At 42.7% G+C, this 26,393-nt stretch overlaps 1 protein-coding gene and 1 pseudogene across 1 annotated transcript in view; both read right to left on the reverse strand.

Annotated features, from left to right (window-relative positions):
• Positions 1–26,393, reverse strand: part of GADL1 (glutamate decarboxylase like 1) — a 139,522-nt gene that overhangs the window by 30,779 nt on the left and 82,350 nt on the right. The window contains exon 13 of the mRNA XM_077760703.1: positions 25,413–25,502. Within this exon, the coding sequence (XP_077616829.1) occupies positions 25,413–25,502 (90 nt within the window). The remainder of the gene's footprint in view (positions 1–25,412; positions 25,503–26,393) is intronic.
• On the reverse strand, positions 9,306–9,376 carry LOC144228835 (U4 spliceosomal RNA; annotated as a pseudogene).

The following is a 26,393-nucleotide window of genomic DNA, read 5'->3' on the forward strand; positions in this document are numbered from 1 at the left end:
TTAATATTTTTTATAGTTTACTTATTTTTGAGACAGAGAGAGACAGAGCACAAGTGGGGGAGGGGCAGAGAGAGAGGAAGACACAGAATCTGAAACAGGCTCCAGGCTCTGAGCTGTCAGCACAGAGCCCAGTGCGGGGCTCGAACCCACAAACCGCAAGATCATGACCTGAGCTGAAGTTGGACGCTCAACCAACTGAGCCACTCAGGCACCCCTAGAAAAGTGTCCTTGTAGAATAATTGCAAATATAACTAATGCTCTGCACCTCTGCTAGTCTTTAATGTGACTTTGAAGTTCCTCATATCCTGAGTCTACTTGTCCACCATGCCTCCTCTCCGATCTGGCTGGTCTTGCGATTTGCTCTGGTATATAAGAAACAGCAGAAAGGATGGTGTGCTAGTTCTAAGCCGAGGCCTCATATAGGCTCGCAAAGTCCTGTTTGTGGTCTTGGAACTCCTACCACTGCCAGGAGAACGAGCCCAGAATGGCCCGGTGGAGGACTGGACGCCACGCAGAACGTTGCTAGGTTATCCAATCTAGCCTACGGCAGCAAACACAACCATGATCAGCAGAGCTGCTCACCCATCCCAAAGCTGACTGTAAGTATGACACTGCTCTCAGCCAGGACCAGCAGAATAATTCCAGATACTCTGTAGGTTCATAAGGAGTAATAGAAATGAATATTTTCAACCACTGGGCTTGGGGGCTGGTTTGTAATGCAGCGATAACTAACCGACATGGTGTGATAGCCTCCAGTTGGAGTCCTTGGGGGTAATGTCCAGAAAGAAAAGCTAACATGGGCAGGCTATATGAGGACTTGGAAATCCATGACCATTTTATCCTTCAGCTCTTCTCTTCAGCTTCCTTCAGCATCTCCAGGGTGGTGGTAGCACAATTCCTAGCGGATCTCAGAATGAAGACTGGCTCTTAGGCAAAGGATCGCCCTTAATTCACAGAACACTGTGTGAATTAATTCACAGAACACCATGTTTCTGCTTCTAAGACGTGATCTAAAAAGAGAGAAAGAAGTGGCTTCCTGGATCCTATCAAATCCCTCTTTAAGTATGCTGCCCCAACGAAGAGCCAAATATGCAGGCAGGTCTCTTTTTAAATATAGCTTCTGAAATCAACCTACCCAACCTGACATTTAAAAATCAGCTGATACAGGAAAGCAGGAAGGGATTAGTTAGCAAAAATGGAAAAGAGAATAGATCAGAGGCTAGATCACCAGAAGTCTGTAAAAACCATAAATGCTCAGGAGAAACTGCACGGAGAGTAGAAAGATAATTGTAAAGGGAATGAAAGGGTAACCTATCAATGTCTTCTGTGTGACCAAGCAGTCTCTGCTTGCCTCGCGGAGCTCCTGCGATGTATAACCAGGACTAATGTCATACCATTACTGAATATTCTGAGGGTAATTAGAGGCTCATGTATTCATGTTTCCTTTTATTTATGCTTTGTTGTTTGCCTTTTGTTTATCTCTCAGGGCATAACCCCTCCACACAGTGTGCACAGGATGATGTCCTCGAAATCCAATTATCCAAATATTTCTCACGATCAATAGATCAGTTTCACAACAAGACAACTTGAAAGAATTCTACACCTTGTACAAATATATTGCCACTTGCTTAAAGGGTTCTCTGTTTATGGTATACCTTCTGGATACCCAGCCTTCCTTCTTTCCTCCTGTTAACAGAACATACCAGCAGCAAAGCTGTCCAAGCTATCGGCAGATCAGCAGAAACTAAGGAAAAGCATCTCAGCTTAAGAGGGGAAGGCCAAGACCCGTCAACAATGCTTGCATTTACTGAGCACATTACTCCATACTGTGCACCCTAGGGTTTATTCACTGTCTCAAACTTGTCTTCTCAACAATTCCATGAGTCAAGTGTTATTAAACCCATTCTACTCATGAGGTTGGACAGGCTACAGTAACTTGTCCCAACAGCTAGTCATAACTACTTATTGGCAGAGCCAATAGTAGCAAACTAGGTCTGGATAAGACCACAGAACCATTTGAACCCTAAGCTTTAGCTCCCTCCCACATTCTTTGCTTTTGAAGCGAATCCTTGTACAACATGTCACAATCTGCCAAGCGTTGTCACACAAACAGTTACATGGTCCAAATGGCTCACCTTCCTAAGTCCCTTTTCTTGGCAGGGCTTGGTCCACCTCCTTACAGAGCTCCTCCTCAGCTGATAATGCTTCTTCTGGCTCCTCTTTGAAGCCTCTCCCAGCTCTGCCTTCTGTTAGCTCTCCATTACCTACGCTTTTTCCTTTCATCTCGCCTCCTTCCTTCCCTTCACGGAGAACCACAACTCCTGGGCTTAAGAACTAGTGAGCCAAAGATCCTAAAGGATCATACTGGTTCTGCCACTAACTAACTGACGAGCTAATTAACATGAAGTGTCAGGCAACTAACTTACCCTCTCTGAGAGGAGTAATAGAATCTGCCCCATAGAACTAAATATGATTATGAACGTACTGGGCTTAGCACAGTGTACGGTAATAGAGTAAATGCTCAAAACATGTTACGAAACAATAAATACAGCCCCTTCCATGAACACACAGATGTGGCAGAGGAAGAGAGCTGAAATTACTTAGAGATTCTTATTACTGAGAAAAAGATCTCCATGACGTGCCCATCCAGGAGGACACCATTGTATGTCCACAGGGCAAGTCTTCTTTATATTTGCTGCTTTACAATTATTTTTTAAGTTTTCATGTATTTATTCTGATGCCGCTTTACAACTTGTAAAGCACTTTCATAAATGGAATCCTATGCCATCCTGCGCTAAGGCAGCACTTTTTAAGACCTGGTACAGATGCCTGCCTCTCGATGAAGCCTTCCCTGAGCTTCCTGCAGAAGATAGCAGGGAGTGAGCATCAGTACACCCCTTCCAGATAAAGTCCCTTCCTATACTACAGAGGCTTATGCATTTTCAAGGCTCCCTTGCAGCTAAGGTGTCTGGTGTGACTGACAGTTAGCCAATCCGACGCACCTGTATGAGCCATGATCTCAGTGGGAGAAGCTGTGTAGTGACAGACCCATTTTTGCCAGGCAGATCACGGGAGAGGCAGCTGGTCCCAGTGCGGGCCTCTCCTGTGGCAGACTCACAATTCAGCAGGCTACTCCAGACAAGGCCAGGAGCAGCAGCACCCCGCGCAGCCTGGTTCTGGGGCATGGCTTTGAACATCTGTCTTTTTAGCCCTCCAGTGACTATGTCTTTGTTTCTCTATCAATTCCTTTCTTCTTAAATTAGCCAGAGTATATTCTATTACATGCACTTGACCCCTGAGCAATCACGTAGAAGAGAAATTCTTCCTTCCCTTCTTTCCCTACCCAAAGTACTTTGCCCTGCCCATAACTCTTGTTACACTTGACTTTTCATTACAGTAGTTTTTAGACGTGTTTCTCTCATCTTCCAATTGAAAGCTGCTTGATAGAAGATGTGAGGTCATTTTTGTCTTTGATTTTTCCCATAGTGCTTTGCAAAATATGTGCTGAATTGAACTGGGACAAGTTCCCAAAATAACACTGTGGCAGGTGAAAGACTGATTTTGAATTAACGCTGCATTTTATTCTTCCATATGCCATCTCTTGTTATGTCTAAATTGCTAAATTCAAAGTGACCATCCATGTTTGTGATAGATGAGGCAACTCTTCAGAAATATTTGTTCATAGTATCTTATGACTTCACTCATCATTGGAATTTAAGAAACACAACAGATGAACATATGGGAAGGGAAGGAAAAGTAAGATAAAAATAGAGAGGGAGGCAAGCCATAAAAGACTCTTAAATACAGAGAACAAACTGAGGGTTGCTGGAAGGGTGTTGGGGGTGAGGGGTTAAATGGGTGATGGGCATGAAGGAGGGCAATTGTTGGGATGAGCACTAGGTGTTACATGTGAGTGATTAATCACTAAATTCTAGTCCTGAAACCATTATTATACAGTATGTTAATTAACTTGGATTTAAATAAAAATTTTTTTTAAAAGAAATATTTATTCTCACCTCCTCACTTCCATAGGAGAAATGTATCTCCCTGATCCACTGATACTGATTCTGGCCACAGGGTTTGATACGGATTTACACTTGGTAGAGTGTAGTCTCCACCATTTTTAATATGGGGTTCAGTTATGTGATTTGCTTTGGTCAACCCTACGTTAGCAGACATGATGTGACAGAGACTCCTGAAACTGTTCTTGTGAAGTTGGGCTTGTCCTTTTGGGTCTCTGTCATTGCTATAAGAACACACCGCCAGAGAATCCGCTGATTCAAGAAGAGAATAAGAGACTCCTGGAGCAGAGCCAGCCCCAGCTGAATGCAGCCTAAATTAGCCACCTAACGGCTGCCCCTTCCTTCCCCAACCGATGTGCAGATGCATGAGCAATAAATGCCTACTGTTTTATATCACTAAGGCTTGTGATTATTTGTTACACAGTATTATTGTAGCAATAAATCATGTCCCTGGGAAGGCAAAAAGGAAAGTCTCCCTTTCAAAGAAGATTGGATATATTCAAAAGAGAAAGTGCACCTTGCATGAAGTTTCATTCCTCCCTGGAATGCATCCCCTTCTTCTAACACCCTTCTTAGGTGAAGGGCTCGTCGCCTTCATTTCCAGAACAGTTTACATTTCTAGGACTCTAGGTACTTTCTGACTGTGGGCATTCCCCAAACACCTCTCACGTGGTATTCCCAAAACCGTGGCCAGCAACTTCTAACTTAGTCCGCTCTTTCCTCTTTCTGTTCTTGACCATCCATCTCCTGGGCCATCCACACACAAAAAATCTCAGGCTTAAATAGTTATCTTTCTCTCACCAAAGCACATTCCAAATACCTTGCCAGTGAAATATACATGGCTTTGATAAGCACTCAAAGAGAGTTATTTAGATTAAGGCAAAGAGTGACTTTGGTAACGTGACTTTGCCCTGAATGTGTTCTCTAATTTCAGAATTTTTATTATATGCATTTTTCCTGAATTGGGAGCAGAGCGGTGACAGATGGTAGAGCCTCCTCCATACAAAGATTGAAGGAATCGGTGAGGGTTTTGGTGGGGGAGAAAGCACATAGGAAAACCAAAGGCATTCCCGCTTTGATTATCAAAATTAAAGGCTGTCCGCTATCCTGTGCTGTCCCATTAAAAAGCCAATGACTAATAAAAACAGTAAACAGTATCAACTCAGATTGACAAAACAAGGATTAAAATTTACCATGCAGAAGAGAGCCCATAACATTTTTGGAAAAAGATTCCTTTTTCCATTTAAAAAGAGTATCACACTACCAGTTTTCATACAGGCACTTAATGAAGGACCTCTGAGGAGACCCTGGGTGTAAGTCTCGTACCTCCTGCCATATTTACCCATTTAATAAAATTTCAGGTTTCCTTCAAATCTGGCTGAATCTCTGTCACATTGTGCATTCTTGAGAAATGTTCTATCAAGGATAGCAATTAGAATTCTGAACACAGCCTCCGGAGAGGAGGCACCTAGAATCTATCAGAGCCCGTTACCAAGAATAGTTATTTGGTAAATTCTAGGAATGAATGACGACTATGTTTACGGAATGTATGTGGGGTTTCTTGACAAAATAAGTGGCCAGTGTTTCTTCCAGGCACCGAGTGTCAGCAGCGCACACACATTTTCACATTCCATTAACTGCAGAGTCTGGGGTTTTATATGTTTGTTTTTACTGCATGGTATATTTTAGATCCTAAGCTATTCAAGCCTTTTGTGCAAACGGAAATTGGTGAAGCCTTCTTCCAGACTTTCTTCCTAACTGGTTTCCCCTAGTTCTTTACCCAAAAAAAATCTTTGAGTCTGGACCAAACTTTATTTCTTCGAAAATATCAATACTTAGCAGGCCATAATGATGGGGATTGGAAGGGGATTTTCAGAAATATGCATGGGCCGAGGGAGAGTGGGCAGAGGCAAAATGACTTTACTGCATGAGCATTAGGCTGAAAAACCCATGCAGGACTGTTACTCTGTACTATACCCATAATAGAGCACCCTCCCTCACCCACCGACTGATTGGGATCAAAACTAAGGTTAATATTTTTAAGGCAGTATGGAAACTGGATAGCACACCAATAGTTGTATTTATATTATATCTAACATGAAATGTATATATAAGGACATACGTACACATACATATGTATGCATATGTAATGCTGGGGGAGATGGGGTCATGAAAAGAGAGATTCTACGAAAAGAGAGCATCTGGAACTAAGGTACAAAAGAGACAGATGAGGCTGAGCACAGCAGTCTTGGGATCTGAAAGAAGCTCCTGCACCCTGGGCCCTTGAGACGTGTGGGTGTGGACGGAGGCACAGTCGTGTCACCAAGTACCTTGACAGTCCTGCTTAGGAACCTGCATTTTATAGAGAAGGTAATGGGAAGCTCTTTCCACAGTGTAAGAAGAGGATCCAAGGGCCGTTTATGTGGCCCTCGAATGGTAGTGAGCAGGGCTAGAGGTACAGACAATGCTAGAAGCAAGCGGGTCGGTCTGAGACGCTTGGAGCACTCATCTAGGTAAGAACAGAGAAGTGGGGACATACGCTGAGAACAGCTTCCTTTTATAAGAAATAATAAGTGGTGGTGAGGATGGAGTCAAGAAGAAAGCCTCACACGGTGCTGGTGGGAATGCAAAGTGGTGCAGCCACTGTGGAAGACAGTATGGAGGCGTCTCCAAACATTAAGTAAAAATAGAACTATGTACCACCCAGGAATTCCACTATGGGTATTTACCCAAGAATACAAAAGCACTACTTAGAAAAATAAATGCATCCTTCTGTTTATTGCACTATTTACAATTGCCAAGTTATGGAAGCAACCTAAGCGCCCATCAACAGATGCATGTATAAAGAAGCAGTGGTCTATGCGTGTGGTGGAATATTACTCAGCCGTGAAAAGAATGAGATCTTGCCATTTGTGACAACAGATGGATTTAGGGGGCATTATGGTAAGGGAAATAAGTCAGATAGAGAGAGAAAAGACAAGTATCATATGATTTGATTTATATGTGGAATCTAAGAAACAAATCCAACAGAAACACAAAAAGCAGAAAGGGACCAATAAACACAGGGAACAAACTAGTGGTTGCCAGAGAGGAGGGGGTGGACGCTGGTCAAAGTGGGTGAGGGGGGCTGGGGCGCTTGGGTGGCTCAGTCGGTGAAGCGTCCCACTTCGGCTCAGGTCATGATCTCACGGTTTGTGGGTTCAAGCCCTGCATTGGGCTCTGTGCTGACAGCCAGCTCAGAGCCTGGAGCCTGTTTCAGATTCTGTGTCTCGCTCTCTCTCTGACCCTCCCCTGCTCATGCTTGTCTTTCTCTCTCTTTCTCAGAAATAAATAAAACATTTTAAAAAATTTTAAAAACAAACTGGATGAAGGGGATCGGAGGTACAGGAATGAAAGTTACTGCACAGGGAACATAGTCAATAGTATCATAATAGTGTTGTGTGGTGACAGACGGTAGCTGTACCTGTAGCAAGTACAGCATGACAGAGTGGTGGCATCACTATGTTGTACACCTGAAACTAACATAACGTTGTGTGCCAACTACAGTCCAATAAAAAAAAAAAGCTGACTGCTTGATTGTTTAAATAGGGAGAAAATTACAATGTACCAGTGCCAGGTGGTTTTTTTTTCTTTCTTGTGATTTAAATATATTTAAGATAAAAAAAAAAAAGCCTCTTTTTTTACCCAGTACTTCAATACAAGTTTCCTCTGGAAAGCTATATTCAAAATTTTCACGTGATTTTTCTGAATTGCCATTACATAAAAAAACACAGGAAGCAAACCTGAGTCCTTTCCATCCTCTCTCTGACTTACATTAAAAAACAGATATACATTAGGGCGCCTGGGTGGCTCAGTCAGTTAAGTGTCTGACGTCGGCTCAGGTCATGATCACACAGTTTGCGGGTTTGAGCCCCACGTCGGTCTCTGTGCTGACAGCTCAGAGCCTGGAGCCTGCTTCACATTCTGTGTCCCCCTCTCTCTCTGCCCCAAACTGCTTGCTCTCTGTCTCTCTATCTCAAAAATAAATAAACATTAAAAAAAAATTTTTTAATTTATTAATTTTTTAATAGTTTATTGTCAAATTAGTTTCCACATAATACTCAGTGCTCATCCCCACAAGTGTCCTCCTCCATGCCCATCAACATTAAAAAAATTTTAAAAAACATGCACACACAGATTATATGTGTGTGTGTGTGTGTTTGTTTATACATATGTCTGTGTTTGTGTATGTATCATATATGTGTGTGTGTATGTATATATATATATAATAAATATATAAGATACACACACACATATATATATACAATCTTTAATTGGCTTTATCCAGGAATTTTTAAATTATGTGGCAAAGTTAATATACCTATAAAATGAAGAAAAGTGCAGGTATCAGCACTACCTTTCTTGAAATGATGTAGAATGTGGCTATCTGTATTTGGAAAATACAGTTTCATAAAAAAGTTCAATAATACAAAAGAAAGTACCTTTCCATTGATTTTTTTTGTTATAAAAACAACCAAAATTTAATAGGGTATTCCTTTTAAATTAATTTTAAACACCTGAATGAAGATATCAGGCAGTAAAATATTTTATTGAATACTACTTTTATGATAATAGCATAGACAATTTTAATATGGGAAGTATTTTACAAAGATATAAATTTCAATTTAGCATGTGCATTTAAATTTATATTTAATATGTTCATATTTATCTTTAATAAAGTAATCAGTAAAGCCATTTTACAGTTAAGCTTCTTATCAGAAAATAAACTGCTTAAAGAAATTTTTAAAATTTAGTTCTCTTAAATAGTAACTTAGGATACAAAGGGAGAGAAAAATCTCTTAATAGAGTTATAGATGAGATTTTTAGATCCAAGGCATTTTCTCTGTTCAAACTGTAAAAGGATACACCATAGAAACTAGTTTCCAAGACGTGGTCTGATAGATTCTGGTGTTTAGAGCATAACAGAAATCATAACTCACATGTGCAACGTCTCTGTTAGATACCCTTAGAGCGTATGAGCATAAGAAAAATAAAACTGCAAGACCGCAGCATCAGAAACTAAAGACCTAGAGGAGTGTTCTTTTGTACAAAGTGAGGAGCAATTCCATTTTAATCACTTTTTCATCTCTCCTGTTATCCTCATAAAACCCTCAGTCTCTAATTATAATTTTCCTATGCCCTTTGATCAACATGTTACTTTGAGAAATAACTGAACAAAACGGAAGTAAGCATGCTAAGCACCCAAATGAGTGTTGGGCACAGAATAGGTGCTCAATATCCACTGTTTTTTCAATTAGCAATAATCGTGCCTCAGATAAACCTCATTGCCTACGATACTGCCACTGTGCAAAGCTTCCATTGTTTTTAATGTTTATTTTTGAGAGACAGAGCACAAGCAGGGGAGGGGCAGAGAGAGAGAGGGGGAGACACAGAATCAGAAGCAGGCTCCAGGCTCTGAGCTGTCAGCACAGAACCCGACGAGGGCTCCAACCCACAGACTGTGGGATCATGACCTGAGCCGAAATCGGACACTTAACCGACTGAGCCACCCAAGTGGCCGTCAATATCCATTTTTGAATGAATGAGCAGATTCAGATGAGAATTCTGACTCCCTGATGGCCGTTTTACACTCCAGCATTGCTAACTTTCATGGAAGACATGGTTAGGACCCAATTCTCAAGCTACAATATCCTGGTCCACCTTAGTACCACCTGGTAATCAGCTCCCCCAGGATGCAGACAGAAAGACCATTTCCATTCTGACTTAGGCAGGTGATATTATGATTGACTAAAGCAAGTTCTGCTACTGTACTTGGGGCATTTGAATCATCCCTGCCCCCAAAACAATGGGGTGCTATTGTGACATTCTAGGTAGGGGGACGCTCTCATAAGAAGCAGAGCAAGATTCCAAGATAGTTAGTAGGAAAGGTCAGAACTAACGTCAAGAGAGGCTTAGCCATCTGAGGTCACACCTGTCAATGCTGACCTCAAAACTCATCTTCTGCATCCTGAACTGATGACGATCTGGCCAACAGGTCACAACCGGACAGCAACTTACAGCACCAGCTCTGTCCCCAGAGCCAGTGGAGCTGACTCCCATGACAAAATTAGAAGACCAATTAAAATGTTCACCTTCCCTAAAATGTTCCTCGCTCCCTGAAATGTCTTCCTCATCACGATGCCCCTGTCCCAAGAAAACCCCACGTAGATCACACTTCATAGATTTGATGACTCTCAGTCCCTCCTGCACATCAAAAGACAGATCAGGAAGGTGATCCCTGGATATCCTCTAGACAAAGCCCAATCACACTCTCCGGAAAAGCAGTTGATTTTTAAACACGTCTATGGGCTCACCAACGGGCGAAGAAGGTGAGAACAACAATGTCTCTAGCAAACCAGTGTAAGCATAGATAGAAGTCACCCCAAAGAGTGACACATTAGTCCACGCCTTTATTCACTGATCTGTTCACTCGGCAAACATTTATTGTGCATCTACCATGTGATTGGAGCCATGTGAGAAAATGCAAGGAAGTAAGAATATAAACCATCACCCCCACTATTAAACACTCATGGAGTACCAGAGCTGGCTTGATGGGTGTGCAACCTATACAGCTGTGTGGGCCCTGGGCTTAGAAGAGCCCCAAGCATGGTTTTATATTCTGCCATCACCACATTAAAATCCTTGATGATTTTGGAACAGGGGTTTATCATTTTTTGCACTGGGCTCTCTACTCACCAGGCATGGGATATTGAAGTTCAAATACAGCTAACCCCAGTGGGACACACTGCCCCACTTTCTCCACCTCCCCTTCCACTGACAGTATCATTAATACGAATGAGGGAATCTGGGGGCACCTGGGTGGCTCAGTCAATTAAGCATCTGACTTTGGCTCAGGTCATGATCTCACACTTTGTAGGTTCAAGCCCTGCATCGGGCTATGTGCTGACAGCTCAGAGACTGAAGCCTGCTTCAGATTCTGTCTCTCTCTCTCTGCCTCTCCTCCACTCATGCTGTCTCTCTCTCTTAAAAATAAACATTAAAATATTTTTAAATAAAAAACAAATGAGGGAATCTTAGTTGATAACAGAGGGTTTCTTTTTTTATGTTTTATTTTTATTTTTGAGAGAGACATACAGCAAGCGGGGGAGGGGTAGGGAGGGAGGCAGACATAGAATCTGAAGCAGGCTCCAGACTCCGAGCTGTCAGCACAGAGCCCAATGCAGGGTTTGAACCCACAAACTGTGAGATCATGACCTGAGCCGAAGTCAGACATTTAACTGGCTGAGTCACCCAGGCACCCCTAATGGAAGGTTTCAATGCATCATCCCTGCATGAAGATTCATCAACCATTTCCTTCTTGGGGTAACTTCTCATTGTTTACTCCTCTCTTCCCAAGCTTGCCACCACCTCTTCCAAACCCCCAAATTGTTGCTCTCTTAGAGTAAATGCCAAGAGAGCATACCAAAGGTGACATCTGAGTTTTGGGGAAGGGTACTTATACCCAAGTGTCAGGAAGTGCTTTCTGGGCAAGCCGTGGGGCTGACAGCCTAATTCTAAGATGGAGTCACACACAAAAACCCCCTATGTGCCAGGCTGAAGGGTATATGTGGCCTAGAGACTAGATCGTAGCCATAGTCCTTCAAAGGAGGAAACAAGTGCATATCTCTGGGGCTTCGGGGAGAAGACTGCACATGAGGTAAGCCATGGGGGTGTGGGGGGAGGACTTGGGAGCAGGACACCAGGGACAGAGGGAGAGCCTGAGAAAGTACAAGTCAGAATGCTAACGTTCATGACCATTATCAAACACTGCGGACTAGGGCTGGCTTCAGGTCTCTGTGGTCTGTGTAGTCACATAGGACTCTGCCCTGGAGAAGGGCATCATACTTAGTTTAATATCCTACTGTCACTGTCTTGAAATTCTTGACAATTTCTGAAAAAAAGGGGGGTCCTCCTATTTCCATTTTGCACTAGGCTCTGCAAATGAGGTAGCTGGTCCTACGCAGCACAGTGGAAACAGCTTGCATGCACAGTCTCATTTAATCCATGCAGAGCCATAATCTATCATCATCAGTGTGATTTTCATTCACACTGGGGTGATGGGGTGGCAACGTCCTCTGCCAGGAGGTATGCAAAGAAGCGACAAAGCAATAGCACTGCTAGGAATTTACCCAAGGGATACAGGAGTGCTGATTCATAGGGGCACATGTACCCCAATGTTCATAGCAGCACTCTCAACAATAGCCAAAACATGGAAAGAGCCTAAGTGTCCATCAATGGACAAATGGATCAAGAAGATGTGGTTTATCTATACCATGGAATACTACACGGCAATGAGAAAGAATGAAATCTGGCCATGTGTAGCAACATGGATGGACCTTGAGGGTGTTATGCTGAGGGAAATAAGTCAGGCAGAGAAGGACAAATATCATATGTTTGCACGTATAGGAGGATTAGGAGGAACTTAATCGAGGGCCATGGGGGAGAAGAAGGTGGGAAATGGTGGGAGAGAGGGAGAGAGACAAAGCATGAGAGACTCTTGAATGCTGAGAACAAACTGAGGACTGATGGATGTGGGGGGGGAGGGGAGATGGGCATGGAGGAGGGCACTTGTGGGGATGAGCACTGGGTGTTATATGGAAACCAACCTGACAATAAACTATTTGTAAAGAAAAAAAAAAAAAGAAGCAATGAAGCCAGGTTTGAACCTGTGCTTTTGAGTGCTATGCCCACATATTTAATGATGGCGACAGGCTAGCTTTCCAAGCAAAGAGAGGAGCCAGTGGTCCAGTTAAGTCTCCAGACTTATGTACCAGTCTGGAGAGCAGGGTACATAAGGAGGATTAGCAGGAGACAGTGCAAGAAGGCTGAACTAGATTAGACCACTGCAGTCCCTGAATGAGTATGGACTCTTTCTCTCTGGAACAAAGAAAGCATGCAGGAGCGATGTGATGGTCAGAATCGTATGTTAGAAAGTTTATTATAATAGCATATATGGTAATTTGGAAAGGGGCAACCAGAAAGGCAGGAAGAAGACATTTGAGGCTCATACTTCAAACCTGGGGTAATGGGATTAATAATGAAAAGTGATGTTCAATAAGTACTTACTCTCTGCCGGACACTGTACCTGAATTATGCCATTCAAGCCCCCTCGAAATCCTTTAAGGTGGATATTTTTATTATTCCCATGCCATCAATGGAAAATAAGAGGTAAAGGGACTTTAAGTAACTTGTCCATGATTACACAGCCAATGAGCTGCAAAGGCATTATTTATTTAGCTCCAGAACTAGTGACTTAAGCTCCAATAAAAAGCCTAAGAAGCTGTCTTTTTTACTAAAAAAGAGCTCTGAAATACATATGAAAACATTGAACCAACTGAGACTGAGCCACCCGGGTGCCCCCCATTTTTAATATTTATTTACTTACTTACTTACATTTATTTATTTATTTATTTATTTATTTATTTATTTATTTAGAGAGAGCTGTGAAGAGGCAGAAAGAGAGGAAGAGAGGGGGACTCCCAAGCAGGCTCTGCACTGAGAGCACAGAGCCCGATATGGGGCTTAAACCCACAACAGTGAGATTATGAGCTGAGCCGAAACCAAGAGTCAGAGGCTTAACCCATATGAAAATATTTAAAACACAGCATTAAAGAATGTTGTGTTTTAAATGTTTATGTTTTAGAGAGAGTGAGTAGGGGAGGGGCAGAGAGAGAGAGGAAGACAAAGAATCTCAAGCAGGCACAGAGTCCAACATAGAGCTCAAACTCAAGAACGGTGAGATCATGACCTGAGCCTAAACAAAGAGCTGGACACATAATCAACTGAGCCACCCAGGCACCCCTAAAGAATGCTGTTTTCAACAAGGAGTTTTAGCAGCTTTGGGTGCCCATTTGGAAGCACTGTCACCCAAAACCTTTGTCCCCGGCTCAAAAACAGAATCACAGACCAATACGACAGTTTGGAAAATCCAGAAATAGAAGAAAGTGTTTTTTAAAAATATAACACTTGATAACACAAGCTTTCCATAATACAAAAAAAATGGTAAGAAGAATTACTTAGTAAATAAAACTGGAATAACTGGGTAATAATTTGGGAGAACTGTCCAGTTCTCCAAATAGGTTCCAAGTTTACACAATATACAAAAATAACCTCCACCTGGACTAAGGAGTCAAATACGAAAAAAAAATTGAACGACGGAAAATCCAGCAGGAGACAGGCTAGAATGCTTATTGGATTTGTGAAAGACAGTAACTGCAGCTTTGAAGCAGCAGAATAAATCATGAAGGAAGAGACTGACAGATTTGAATACATAAAACATTTAAAACTTCTGTACAATGAAACAACAGCAAGACTAAAATAAAAAGGACATTATACTGAGGACAATATTTGCATTCTATCTGTCAAAGAGGGCCTTAAAACTCACATTATAGATATTCTTATTCAAATTCATAAGGAAAACATCAGACCTCAAAATATAAATATGGAAAATACGGGGCAGGGTGAGGGGGAACACAATGAACACATTCACAGAGGAGCATGATTGGTAAAGGAAAAAACAGAAAATGGCTCAGCCCACCAACAATTACTACAATAAAAGGTAAAGCAAGTGTAAGATACGATTTTTCACTTTCTCCGGGTAGCATTTCCCCCACACTGGCAGCATCCGCTGCTGCCACAGTTCTATCGTGCCTGGGAACTCATTCTTTGCTGGTGGCATTGTAAGTGGTTACAACCTTCTTAAAAATCGGTATCAGAACACACAGCCAGACTCTGGCTCAAAACCACATTGATTTTCATAATAAGCAATTACATACGGAGCACTTTATCTTCTGGACATGATAAAAGCAAAAGTGAGTATGGGCACAGACGTGTGCATCCATTATCATTTACGAGGGCAACATGCTGGGGGCCGACGGAATGCCCCAAATCATGGGGATGCATTCATAAACTCTGACACAGGGTGCTACAGGGGCTGAGACACTTTAAGTTTTTCTCCTCAGAAGTTCAGTCCAAAAGGATGGACAAAGAGACAAGAAGTTGGAGGGGAAGCAATTGCTAAAAGAAAATCATAGAAAGATTTCCTTCGAGGCTGTCAGAGCCTGGACGTGCTTATGGATTGAGGGCAGCAATACAGCAGAGGAAAAGAAAGGATGCAACTGTAAGAAGGGGAGAGAATGAGAAGGAAGGGAAGGAGGTGGAAGAGAAGTAAAGCAACAGGGAAGAGAGACTGCACCTGGGGCCTGGGACGAAGCCCCAGAAACGAGACCCAAAGGTCACCACGGAGGAGTTTGCCGTGGAAATGAGGAAGTCCTTCCTCCGGAGCAGAGATGAAGAGAGGCAAACAGAAACGTGTCTGAAGTGAAGACCAGGATCGGTGAGATCCCTCGAGAACTTCTTACTCGGGTGAGCCTCTCTGGGTTTGGCAGAATCCCGCAGCCCTGGCACCTCGGAGGCTGACATGTCAGTAGAAGCGATGCTTCAGTCAGGGGTCACTGTGGCACTTCCCAGCGAGGAAAGGAAAAAAAATGAGCAATAATGCCACCAGGGGGCAGGTTTGGTTCTGGCAAAGGGACTTCAAAGATATTTTGAAAAAATATCTATATATTTTTTACTTTCAGCTCTCAGCCTATTCTTTGTTTTGCAACAATAAATACTGCATAGGGGTCCAGAGCAATTTCTGGACAATGCATATGCATTGTGCATATGAATTTTGTTCCAAAAACTCGGGTGTGCATCAAATGTCACAGTACTTTACACCCTTTGAATAAAATTAAATCTGACCTCAAGTTGAGATCATAGGAGGCCAGATTGAAAGTCAGTCTCAGTAATTATTACGGCTCCCACGGCCCCCGGGGGGTCCCTCAGAGGTTCAATGCTAGCGTTTAGGTGTCTGGTCCAATACATGAGATGCTAACGATCTGAACCAATGTGATCCCTTGATATGCTGTGGCGGGACCACGTCCTTACCTGGTAGGAATGAGCAGACATTCCAACATCTGGAACACACACACACACACACACACACACACACCACCTTAGGGTGCTTACAGAGGGGAGCCAGGAGTCATCCTATCTGAGGATACCCCACCAGCCCTCCGTTTGCCCCTCTCTCTCCAATGCCTACATCTCTGTCTCCAAACTCCTTGCCTTCCTCTACGGGGTCTCTTCACTGGCCAGCTGAGGCATTCAGAAAGACAGATACCGCCGGGCCTACGCCAGCCTCAAGAGAGGCCTGGGGCCCAGTGACCCGGTCTCTTTCTCAGACTGGGGAGAGGGGAAGACACAGGGACAGAATCCACCCATACACCCTAAGTGTGCTGCCACGCTTACCTCAAGATTACCATTTCTAAAACCCCCTTGTTTACAAGTCTGACAGCGTGTGACAGTGAGATGTCTTGTTCTGGTAGGTGACACAGCACTGGGGCATCCCTCATAGCCATCAGTGGGCCGAGGGTTTCCCATCATGCTAAGTCCCGTGGAGAAACAAAGAGAAAGAAGGAACATATCCTCATCCAAGGAGTTCCAGTGTCTCATGCACAGACACAGGTGATTAAGACCCGGTGAATTTAGGTAAGAGTTGCAAACTAAAAGCCAGAAGGCCAGATCCCGCTGAAAAAAGGCACATTGCGAACTTTTAAATCATTGGCCAACGTTGAAAATATCGAAAGCAGGGATAGTTCATGTAAGTAAGTACTAGTATATGTCGCATTTCTTGAAAACTGAGACCTGAGGCCCAGCGTTGAATTCCTGCATGGCTGCCGCCATTATTCGCAGAGTAGAGGCTGCTCTCTTTAGTGGAGGCCATGGTTCTCTGCTTTATCACAGTCTCCACCACAGCCTATAGTATTATGCCCAGTCTATGTCCCTTATTTATGCTACTTGGCTAGCTTCTATAAGAATTTGAGCTTGAACCTCCGACTGAGTAAACTGAATACAATTATACTCACGACACAGTATTGTGTTCCAGCCTGATTAAGGCTAAGCGTCTGCCTTTCCTCAGTGTTCACCCTGAGAGATCTGGGAATTCAGAACTCTTTCTGACGGCCTTAAGATTTGAGCAGATACTAAAGACAATGGCTTATTTCAGGTACCGACTTGGTTCCTGTGCAATCATCATAGACAAGGCCAGTGATAGTTCTGGTACACAGCAGAGTGTACCCAGGCTTGTGTGTGGGACAGCAAACCCAAGGTACAAAAAGATGTTTGTGAAAGTGTGGTTTTAATTCCAATGTTGGGCCTCAGTTTCCATCACTGCTATCAAGAGTGCCCAGTGGCGGACGGCGCCTGGGTGGCTCAGTCGGCTAAGCGTCCCACTTGGGCTCAGGTCATGACTTCGCAGTTAGGAAGTTTGAGACCCACGTTGGGCTCTGGGCTGACAGCTTGGAGTCTGGAGCCTGCTTCAGATGCTGTGTCTCCCTCTCTGTCCCTCCCCCTACCCTCTCAAAAACAAATATTAAGAAAATCAAGAGCGCCCAGTGGATCAGCCAGTCCCAGTGAGCAAGCATACACTGGTGTGGGCAGGCTGCAGGAGGCCACACACACACACACACACACACACAAACACACACACGCATGTTCCCCTTTCAGAACCGATTTTCATCCTGACTTCAGGCTTATGAGCTCAACCCCAACCTGCAGAGTCACCCAGCTTCATTTTGCTCACTTTTACTTTTCAACAGACAGTCCATGCTCAGAGCTTTTTCCATGGTAAAGGAGAAGAGTCCAACAGAAACAAGTGGGGAGCCGGCTGAACTCCGGAGAGAAAAATAAAAGGGAAAATAATTTTCTAATGAGGACTTCTGCACTTGTCTGGCTTTCCTGGGGAGCTCAGTTTACTATCCAGGAAAATTCCTCTGGAGGTGTCTGAAAATAAAGTTTTAAGCACAAAAGATCTAAATGCAATATAAGTAAGTATAAATTAATAACACAACAATTTTAAAAATGTGTTCTATATGTTGGAAAGTGTTGCAGAATACGAAGGAGCTCGCTGTGAGCCCCCATCATGCACAGATATCCAACAGGAATGCTGTTAGAAACTTCTGCTGGGGGGTGGGGGAGCACCTGAGTGGCTCAGTCAGTTAAGCATCCACCTCTTGGTTTCAGCTCAGGTCATGATCTCATGGTTTGTGAGGTCAAGCCCTGCATCGGGTTCCACACTAATAGTGTGGAGCCTGCTTCAGATCCTCTCTATGTCTCTCTCTGCCTCTCCCCTGCTCATGCTCTCTCTCAAAATAAATAAACTTAAAAAAATTTTAAACACAATCTTTTGCTGGTTGCAGTTTTATAAATACAATGGAGTATAGCTATCTAGAAAGACTGTGATTTAAACTAGGGAAAAGAAATGAGCATAAACCCATAAAACATTCAGAGTATCCCACATCCTTTAGCAGAAAGGATGCCCCACCTTCGCCAGCTGATTTCTGAAGATGGCTGTGCTTACACGGGACATACCTAGTGGCTCCTTATGGTGCCCTGACCCTTAACTGCAGAATGACAAAGAATAACTTGACTTCGGCTAGTACGGTATCTGCCAAACTGTAGATAAAACAGCTCTATCTTGCAAGGCTACACAGTACAGCATTGTATCTTGAGTCTTAATAGTTTAGGCAAAGAGAATACAGTATTTACAAGACATAGGATATTCATGAGTTAAATATTGCCAAAATCTACATCCCACCTTTATCAGAAAGTCAGTCTCTCAAGTGACATTCAGAAATACTTCATTTAAAAGGCATGTCTATATTAGAGTCTCCTTAAATATAAATTGTAAAGAAAGTGCAGCTGTAAAATGAGTTCTATCCACTAGGAAACAGGTTTGAAGACTATATTGTAAATTCTGTATCCCATTGTTAAAAAACAAATGCATCCTTAAACATTAAAAAATATATATTACTGCATCTTTACAGAAATGGGTGTTTTTAGTTCATGATCTAAAAACAAGTGAGTAGAGATACCAATGTCACAGATAGTGATGGGAAGCAAATTAGGATCAGCATCCTCAAAAATATACAGGAGCTCTCAAAATGTGTATGAACTCTTACACACATACACAACACATGCGCGAGCGCGCGCACACACACACACACACAAGAAATAAATGGAAACATACCCGGGGGGCCCCAAAGCTCTGCCTGCACACCCAGGACACTTCCTTTGGGGTGTCTTTGCTGGGAGGCTTCCACAGAAACACATCACCCCACCCATATTAGGCAGTTTCTTCAAGTGTTATTAATCAGAAACCTGCCAGGGAGAATACTCAATTTCCTCTAACGATATCTGGAATATCATACCAAGCTATATCACCAAATAAGCAATAAAACAACACACCCCTCAAGTAGGTTCTAAAAGATTTATGTCTCTTCTACTGTTGAGGAGAAAGGCTCCTGTAATAAACGACTAACATTAGTCACAAATCTGCAGGTCAGCAAACAAGCAAACAAAGAAAAAAGGTGGAAATGACCACGTGTGAGCACAGAAAGGCAACTCGTTAATTACTTTTAAGAATGTAAATTTGGTTGGCGCAATGCGGAATTATTTATGAAATGTTGACCAAAGAGGAAATCTGCATGAGAACATTGAGTAATGATGGGGCAAAGCAAACTAATGGAATTTTCTATTTCATTCTCTGGACCTTAGGCTTCTGCAGACTCTCCCTAATTCCCATGCCCTCCATATCTGGTCACTGGGGTGAGGCTTCTGAAGAAACAAGCAGACATAAACTTATTGTACACAGACGCTTTAGAGAGCAAAGTGTAACTCTGCTATGATGTTAGAAGCTCCTGGGGAGTTCTGGAAAGCCTATCAAAGATCACAACAGAGACCAATGGTGATGCCTCTGAACTTAAAATCAGTGCAGATGGTGTGTGTGTTTTAGTAAGGACACAGAGAGAGAGATGGGAAGCGAAGGCAAATGACATACTACATCTGGGAACAAGTCACGAGGGAAAATAGTTTGCAAACTAATTGATTGAATATTGTATAATCATGATCTCCACACAGGACAATCCCCTGCGGTGTAAGAAAGAAAAGATTAGAACATCTCTACATAATTTTAAATTTTAAATTCATCCTTAAAAATGATTATGTGTATTTTTAAAGTAATACATGTAGATGATTTTAAAAGAATAAAAACATATGGGGGTGAATGAATACTCAGTTTATTTTCTATTTTTTTCATGTTTTTTCTTAATTTATTTTTGAGAAACAGAGAGAGACAGCATGAGCAGAGGAGGGTCAGAGAGAAAGGGAGACACAGAATCTGAAGACAGGCTCCAGGCTCTGAGCTAGCTGTCAGCACAGAGCTCAATGCGGGGCTCAAACCCAAGAACCGTGAGATCATGACCTGAGCTGCAGTCGGACGCTTAACCGACTGAGGCACCCAAGTGCCCCAATTTTCAATTTCTTTTTAACTGTCAGCAGACTGTGGTCAAAACCTGAAAAGCCTTTGTGCAGGTAAGCAATCAAGGAACCCGATGGCTTCTTTAGGTCAGTTACTCTATACTTAGGTTTATTATTATTGTCATTGCTCTTATTATGATTTATTTTAATTTTTTCATGTTTATTTATTTTTGAGAGAGAGAGAGAGCAAGGGAGGGGCAGAGAGAGAGAGAGAAGGAGAGAGATAATCCTGAGCAGGCTCTGCATGTCAGTGCAGAGCCTGACGTGGGGCTCGATCTCACTAACCTAAGGGTGAGATAATGACCTAAGCCAAAATCAAGAGTCAGATGCTTAACCGACTGAGCCACCCAGGTGCCCCGCTCTTATTATGATTTTCACAGAAGCAGTATATGTTAACTGTAGAAAATTAACAATTTCCTACATTGGAGAGGAATACTAAGGAGAGAAAATCTCCTGTAAATATCTCTAAAATATTTTGGTACCTGTCGTCTTCCCCTTATCTAACCATATATATAGCATTTTACATATTTATGAGTATCTATGTATATATAAACACATGGTTTTTCAAAATTGGTATTATACTATAGTGGCTGTTGGTATAACTCATTTTTTCAGTTAATAATAAATTATGAAATACGTTATTTTGGAACAGAATTTTAAGTGACTATATACTAGAAATTTGCATATAAATGAGGTACTAAAATTTAACCAATTCCCTATAGTTGAATACTTAGATTCTTTTACATTTCTTGCTCTTTTAATACTTAAAGTTTGGACATGAAGGCCTGTGGGTGCCAAGCAGAATGGACTAGATTTTACCCTACGGAGCAGTCGCTCTCAAGGGAATGGCATTAACTACCTCTAGGGAATGTTCTGGAAATCTGGGCAGATGTTTTGGTTTGCAAGATGTGTGGAGACGGCTCCTGGTGTTCAGGACCAGAGAGACCACCGGCTCTGCAGTGTGCAGAGCAGTCCTGAGCATAAAGCCTCGTCCTGTGTCCTGCCCAACTTCCAAGTGTCCTCCTGGAAATGTGTGAGGTGAGGAGCCTGAGTACAATGCTCCAAGCCCATATCCTAACTCTGTGTGACATACAAATGCAAAACATTCTGTGCCCATTTTTCATAAACACTCAGTCTTTCACTACCCGTGTAAATGGAGGGAAACAGGTGTTCTTCAAAGCTTTACCAAGAGGGGTGCACCGTTTTTGAAAACTGCATCGCTAATGCCCCGCCACGCCCACTATTTGCATCAGCAACAACAGCACCTACTTAACACAAGTCTGCATTTCTATATGGCTTACGTTCAGTGTGATTCCAAGAGTACAAGTGAGGAATTTACCACTCACGTTCTCGTGTCTTCCAGGACCGTCGCGCCCACGCATGTCGTAGTGAAATACGTATCTGTATTATGAAGATTCACTCACCTTTATGTTATGTGCAAGGTCTTGTATTACCTTATACCAAGTCAGGTGTGGGTATCGGTCTCGTTTTAGGAGAGTAAAGGGGCCATTAACAATATTTATTATAAGCAGTGGCCATTGGGTCTATAGGGTTGAAAATTGCTACCATAAAGCACAGGAAGCCATTAGAGATTTCCGGCAGGAGAGCAGCATGGATGAGATATGGATACGCCGAGAGCACAGAAAACAAATGGGAAAAAGAGATGGCAAGAGACAAAGAGACCGGAGAGCAGGCAAACAGAATCTGGGCAGGGAAACAACGCAGACCCAGAATATCGCAATGTCTGCGAGCATAAGAAGGAAGAGAGAATTTCACAGAAGACACCTTGAAAGAGAAGTGACTGGAGCTTAGTGACTGAATATGGTGTCAGAGTGCCTACAGAGTGACTGTGTTCTCAGAAGTAGCCTCACACACGTGCACACGCATTCGTAAGCACACATACACAGACACACACTTACATGCTCGGAAACTCCAGATTCGTTACCAAGTAATCCCTCTCCCCCTCCTGCTGCCAAAGGGAAGACTTATCACACCACAGATTCTGTGATCTGACAGCTCAAACTGACACTAGCCTGAACTGGAGGGGCAAAGCCTTATTCGGCTTATTTATTTGTTTGTGATTCTCCATCCAAGATAATCCCCGAAATAAATTTTCAGTGTGCTTCAAGAACACTCGAGGTTATAAATCATATACTTGCATTCCCATACTACAGTAAGCAGAAAACCACAAAGATCAAGTGCACATGTGTATATATATATATCCCTGCCTTGCCAAATCCGTATGCACACACCCACACAAAGAGAGACAATAAAAGGAAACTAAGAATCTGTGAACCAATGATTAGGTGTCAGTAGCATACACGTTTACTAATCAGAAGCAACCCTACCAATTAAAATAGCATAATATTAGACTGGGCAAGAAAACCATGGTACTAAAGAGCAGAAAAAAAAAAAATTCCAAAATGAAAGACTAGAGCATCACAGATATTAACCAGAAGAGAATCAATGTTACAAAATACTGGAGCTAGAAGAGAATGTCCCGATTAATAGTCAATTTCCAGTTAAGATTAAAAGTGTATTATATGCTGATTCTCTGACTTTAGCAGGTATATCCATCCTCAATTTCAATTTCTTTTGAAAATAGATAATATCACTGTTTCTTTAAATACAGGAAGCATGAGTCAAAAATAGCCCCAAGTATAATGGGGCTGTTTAGTTTTTCCTGACCCACGTCTGCAACAGTAGTGAGTCAGTAAAGAAATATCACGTTCTTGGTTGCTTTTCTTCACAATGGAAAAGTGAGGAAAATAGTAACCACACCTTTCTCAACCCAGGGCAATTATTCCCCCACGCCACCAAAAAGTGTCAGTTGTATTCCATCAAAGTGGAAAGCGTCCCTAGAAACCTCACTATTAAATTCTCACACTGTCCAGTTCTTTTTTTTTTTTCCTTTTATGGGTAACATAGCATCTGAAATGCAGTCTTTAGCACTCTTCTATTTGCCTTGTGCGACAAAAATGCAAGACACAGCCCACCAACTATGTTAACTGCCCAAAATGGGTAATGAATTTTTTTTTTCTAGGAGAGAGAGACAGCGTGAGCAGGGGAGGGTCAGAGAGAGAGGGAGTGACAGACTCTGAAACAGGCTCCAGGCTTAAGCGAAAGTCGGACGCTCAACCGACTAAGCCACCCAGGCGCCCCAATGGGTAATGAAATTTTCTAGGCAAATGCACAGACAACACCGCCCCTCTCTCCCCATCCCTACTGCCCGATATCAGGTTTGACAAGGGGTAGAATATGCATGTATTGGGTATACATCATGCTACAGTGTAGGAGGTTTAATAAGCCAAGAGAAGATCCTTCAGGTGAGGTTATTGGTGGTTATGGCTTAACCCTATGGCCTTCCCTCTTCCTCTTAATTAGCCACACATTCCAAGCTCCTTGTTGTGAAAGACAAGGACCCCAAGACTGCCCCTTTGCACCCCTGTCACCTTTGAATTACATCTTCTCTTCTTAAGTCTCTGGGTCATCATGTTGTGATTCTTCCTGGAATCTACTTCTTTACAACCATCCCCTAACTGGCTCTCACTGATTGTTCAAGACTTAGCTCTAGTGTCACCCAGTAAGGTAGATATCCTCTCTCTCTGCTCTCAGGGCAAACAGGGTTTCTCTCCATCCGGGCCTTTCCTAGTTCCGTTGTGATCATCTCTTTACTCATTGGTCTCCCCACTTAGGAACATCACAAGGGCAGGAACCAAGTCTTTTTTAATTTTTTTTAATGTTTTATTTCTGAGAGGGAGAGAGACAGTGTGAGCAGGGCAGGGTCAGAGAGAGAGGGAGACACAGAATCTGAAGCAGGCTCCAGGCTCTGAGCTAGCTGCCAGCACAGAGCCCAATGTGGGGCTTGAACCCACAAACCGTGAGATCATGACCTGAGCCAAAGTTGGACGCTGAACCAACTGAGCCACCCAGGCGCCCCCCAAGTCTTTTTGATGCTCGTATCTCCAGGGCACAGCACAGGGAGCGTTTTGTAAAGGTCTGTCGCTCGCCTGGCTGGGAAGAAGTGCTATTGCCTATAAAAGCTATGAATAGTAACTCTGATTTTCTCACTGAGGTTAGGGAGAGGTTTGCAAGTCGGAGTTTTTACGAACCAAGATCTTGGAGGTAGCTGAGCTTGAGGGGGAAGATGCCAGAGGCAGAGCATGACCCAACCTCCATGGTTCCAACCCATTGTGAACTCCTACTCTATCTGTCATGGCGTCTGGGCAACTCACTGGTTCACCTCCATATACATCATGTCCATGCAGCAAGGGAGGGGGAGCAAGTAGTGTTGACGCATGACTTCCCTGTTCTTCAAAATCTGATTTGGGAGTTTAACCGGTGGGACCATGCTAAGAGACATGCAGGTGAGACACCTGGAGCCTCTAGAGCCAGGGGCTTTGTCTCACTCAGGATTGTCAGCCCTCACCAGCTGTGTGTGGAGACACATTCAAGCACTTTTGTTCTGTGATCAGTTGAAACCCACTGCTGGCATTCTCTTCGTTTTTTATCACATAAGCCCCTTGGGCCTACGATGCTTTTGTTGGTGGAAAGAACAGAAGGTTTCACACTCACAAAGGCTACTGGATTTAGACTTTTAACATCATCTCCAAGGGAGGCGATGCAAACACAGACATGCTTTGGCACGGTTGGAGCAAAGAAGCCGTTCATCATACAGTTTTAACCTTGTATCCTGTTACCAGATCATACTTTCTGAAATACACTGTGAATCAGAAGTTTTAATAAATCCTAGAACTATCTTTGCAAAAAGCACAATTATTTTGAATTCATGTGTAGGTCAAGTATGTTAATTTGTTAAATGTAAACAATGTTTATAACTGCTTGGTATGTCATTAGCTTGTAATATACTAGGAGCCACTTCTCCAGATCTTCAAGAGGTCTTACAAACACAGAATTATTTATAGGATCAGTAGACAATGGGCACTGAACCATTTCATCAAAAGGAGAAATGCAATTTTACTTGTGACTTACCACATTAAGTTTTGCCCAGAACTCAGGTCCTTCTTCCATATCTCGAAGGCTTGGTGGAATGTACCAAAAGCAAATATTGGCATATTCAGGCTGAGGGTTTAAAAAATTTGAAAATTATTTTATTAACTTAAGATTAATCTTATAATGTAATTAAGCTTCATTACTTTCTCTAAAAGTTGTCATGTGTGTTATTATGTTGATAACAAATCACTCTACCTTACTTCTGATAACAGCCTATTGGGAGATTTTCTTCTCAGTTAGGTGCACCCAATGAAGGTGCTCTTTCCTCCAGGTAAGGGATGAGCACAAATTTGGGAATAAACATAATAAAGTTTGAAGCTTCCCCAACCAAGCTCAGACCACCAATTGGCACCTGATACTCATATGCCCAGAGGCGCCCTGACCCCTCCGTCTTCAACTCTGATCCTCAATTCATTTCTTACATCACGATATCCTTCCAATAATTCCTTCTCTATTTAAGGTAGCCAAGAGTGACTTCCATTACCTGATATACCTGACAGATGCAAAATTCCCATCAACCTATGAGTTGATGACATATAATGTACTTGGACTTCACTTAAACAGCCCTGCCATGACCCTTGCCTATACTGCTTTGGGGAAAAGAGCATCACCTTGACTCATGGCTCTCAAGTATCAGTGTCAGTCCCAAGAAATCTAAGGATGTGAGTTGGATAGAGGACTTTTTCAAAACAGGGAGTCTCAGTCCCCATGCTCAGAATACCCCCCAGTCTGATTTAGTCCACCAGAGAAAAGGCTGGAGAATTAGTATTTTACAAAGCATCTCAGGTGATTCTGAACTATGTTGTGCATGGTGTGTGTTTGAGAAACTCTAATTTAAAGTGGCCAGAGCCAAATCCTCATCTCCAGTAATCGATTTTGGTTAAATATGGGATAACCTACCAGAACAGGTTTTAGTCTAGCTCCTGTCACACAGACAAGATTGTCTCCATTATACGCGTC

Source organism: Crocuta crocuta, unplaced genomic scaffold, assembly GCF_008692635.1.
Source record: "Crocuta crocuta isolate KB4526 unplaced genomic scaffold, BGI_CrCroc_1.0 scaffold253, whole genome shotgun sequence".
Taxonomy (NCBI): domain Eukaryota; kingdom Metazoa; phylum Chordata; class Mammalia; order Carnivora; family Hyaenidae; genus Crocuta; species Crocuta crocuta.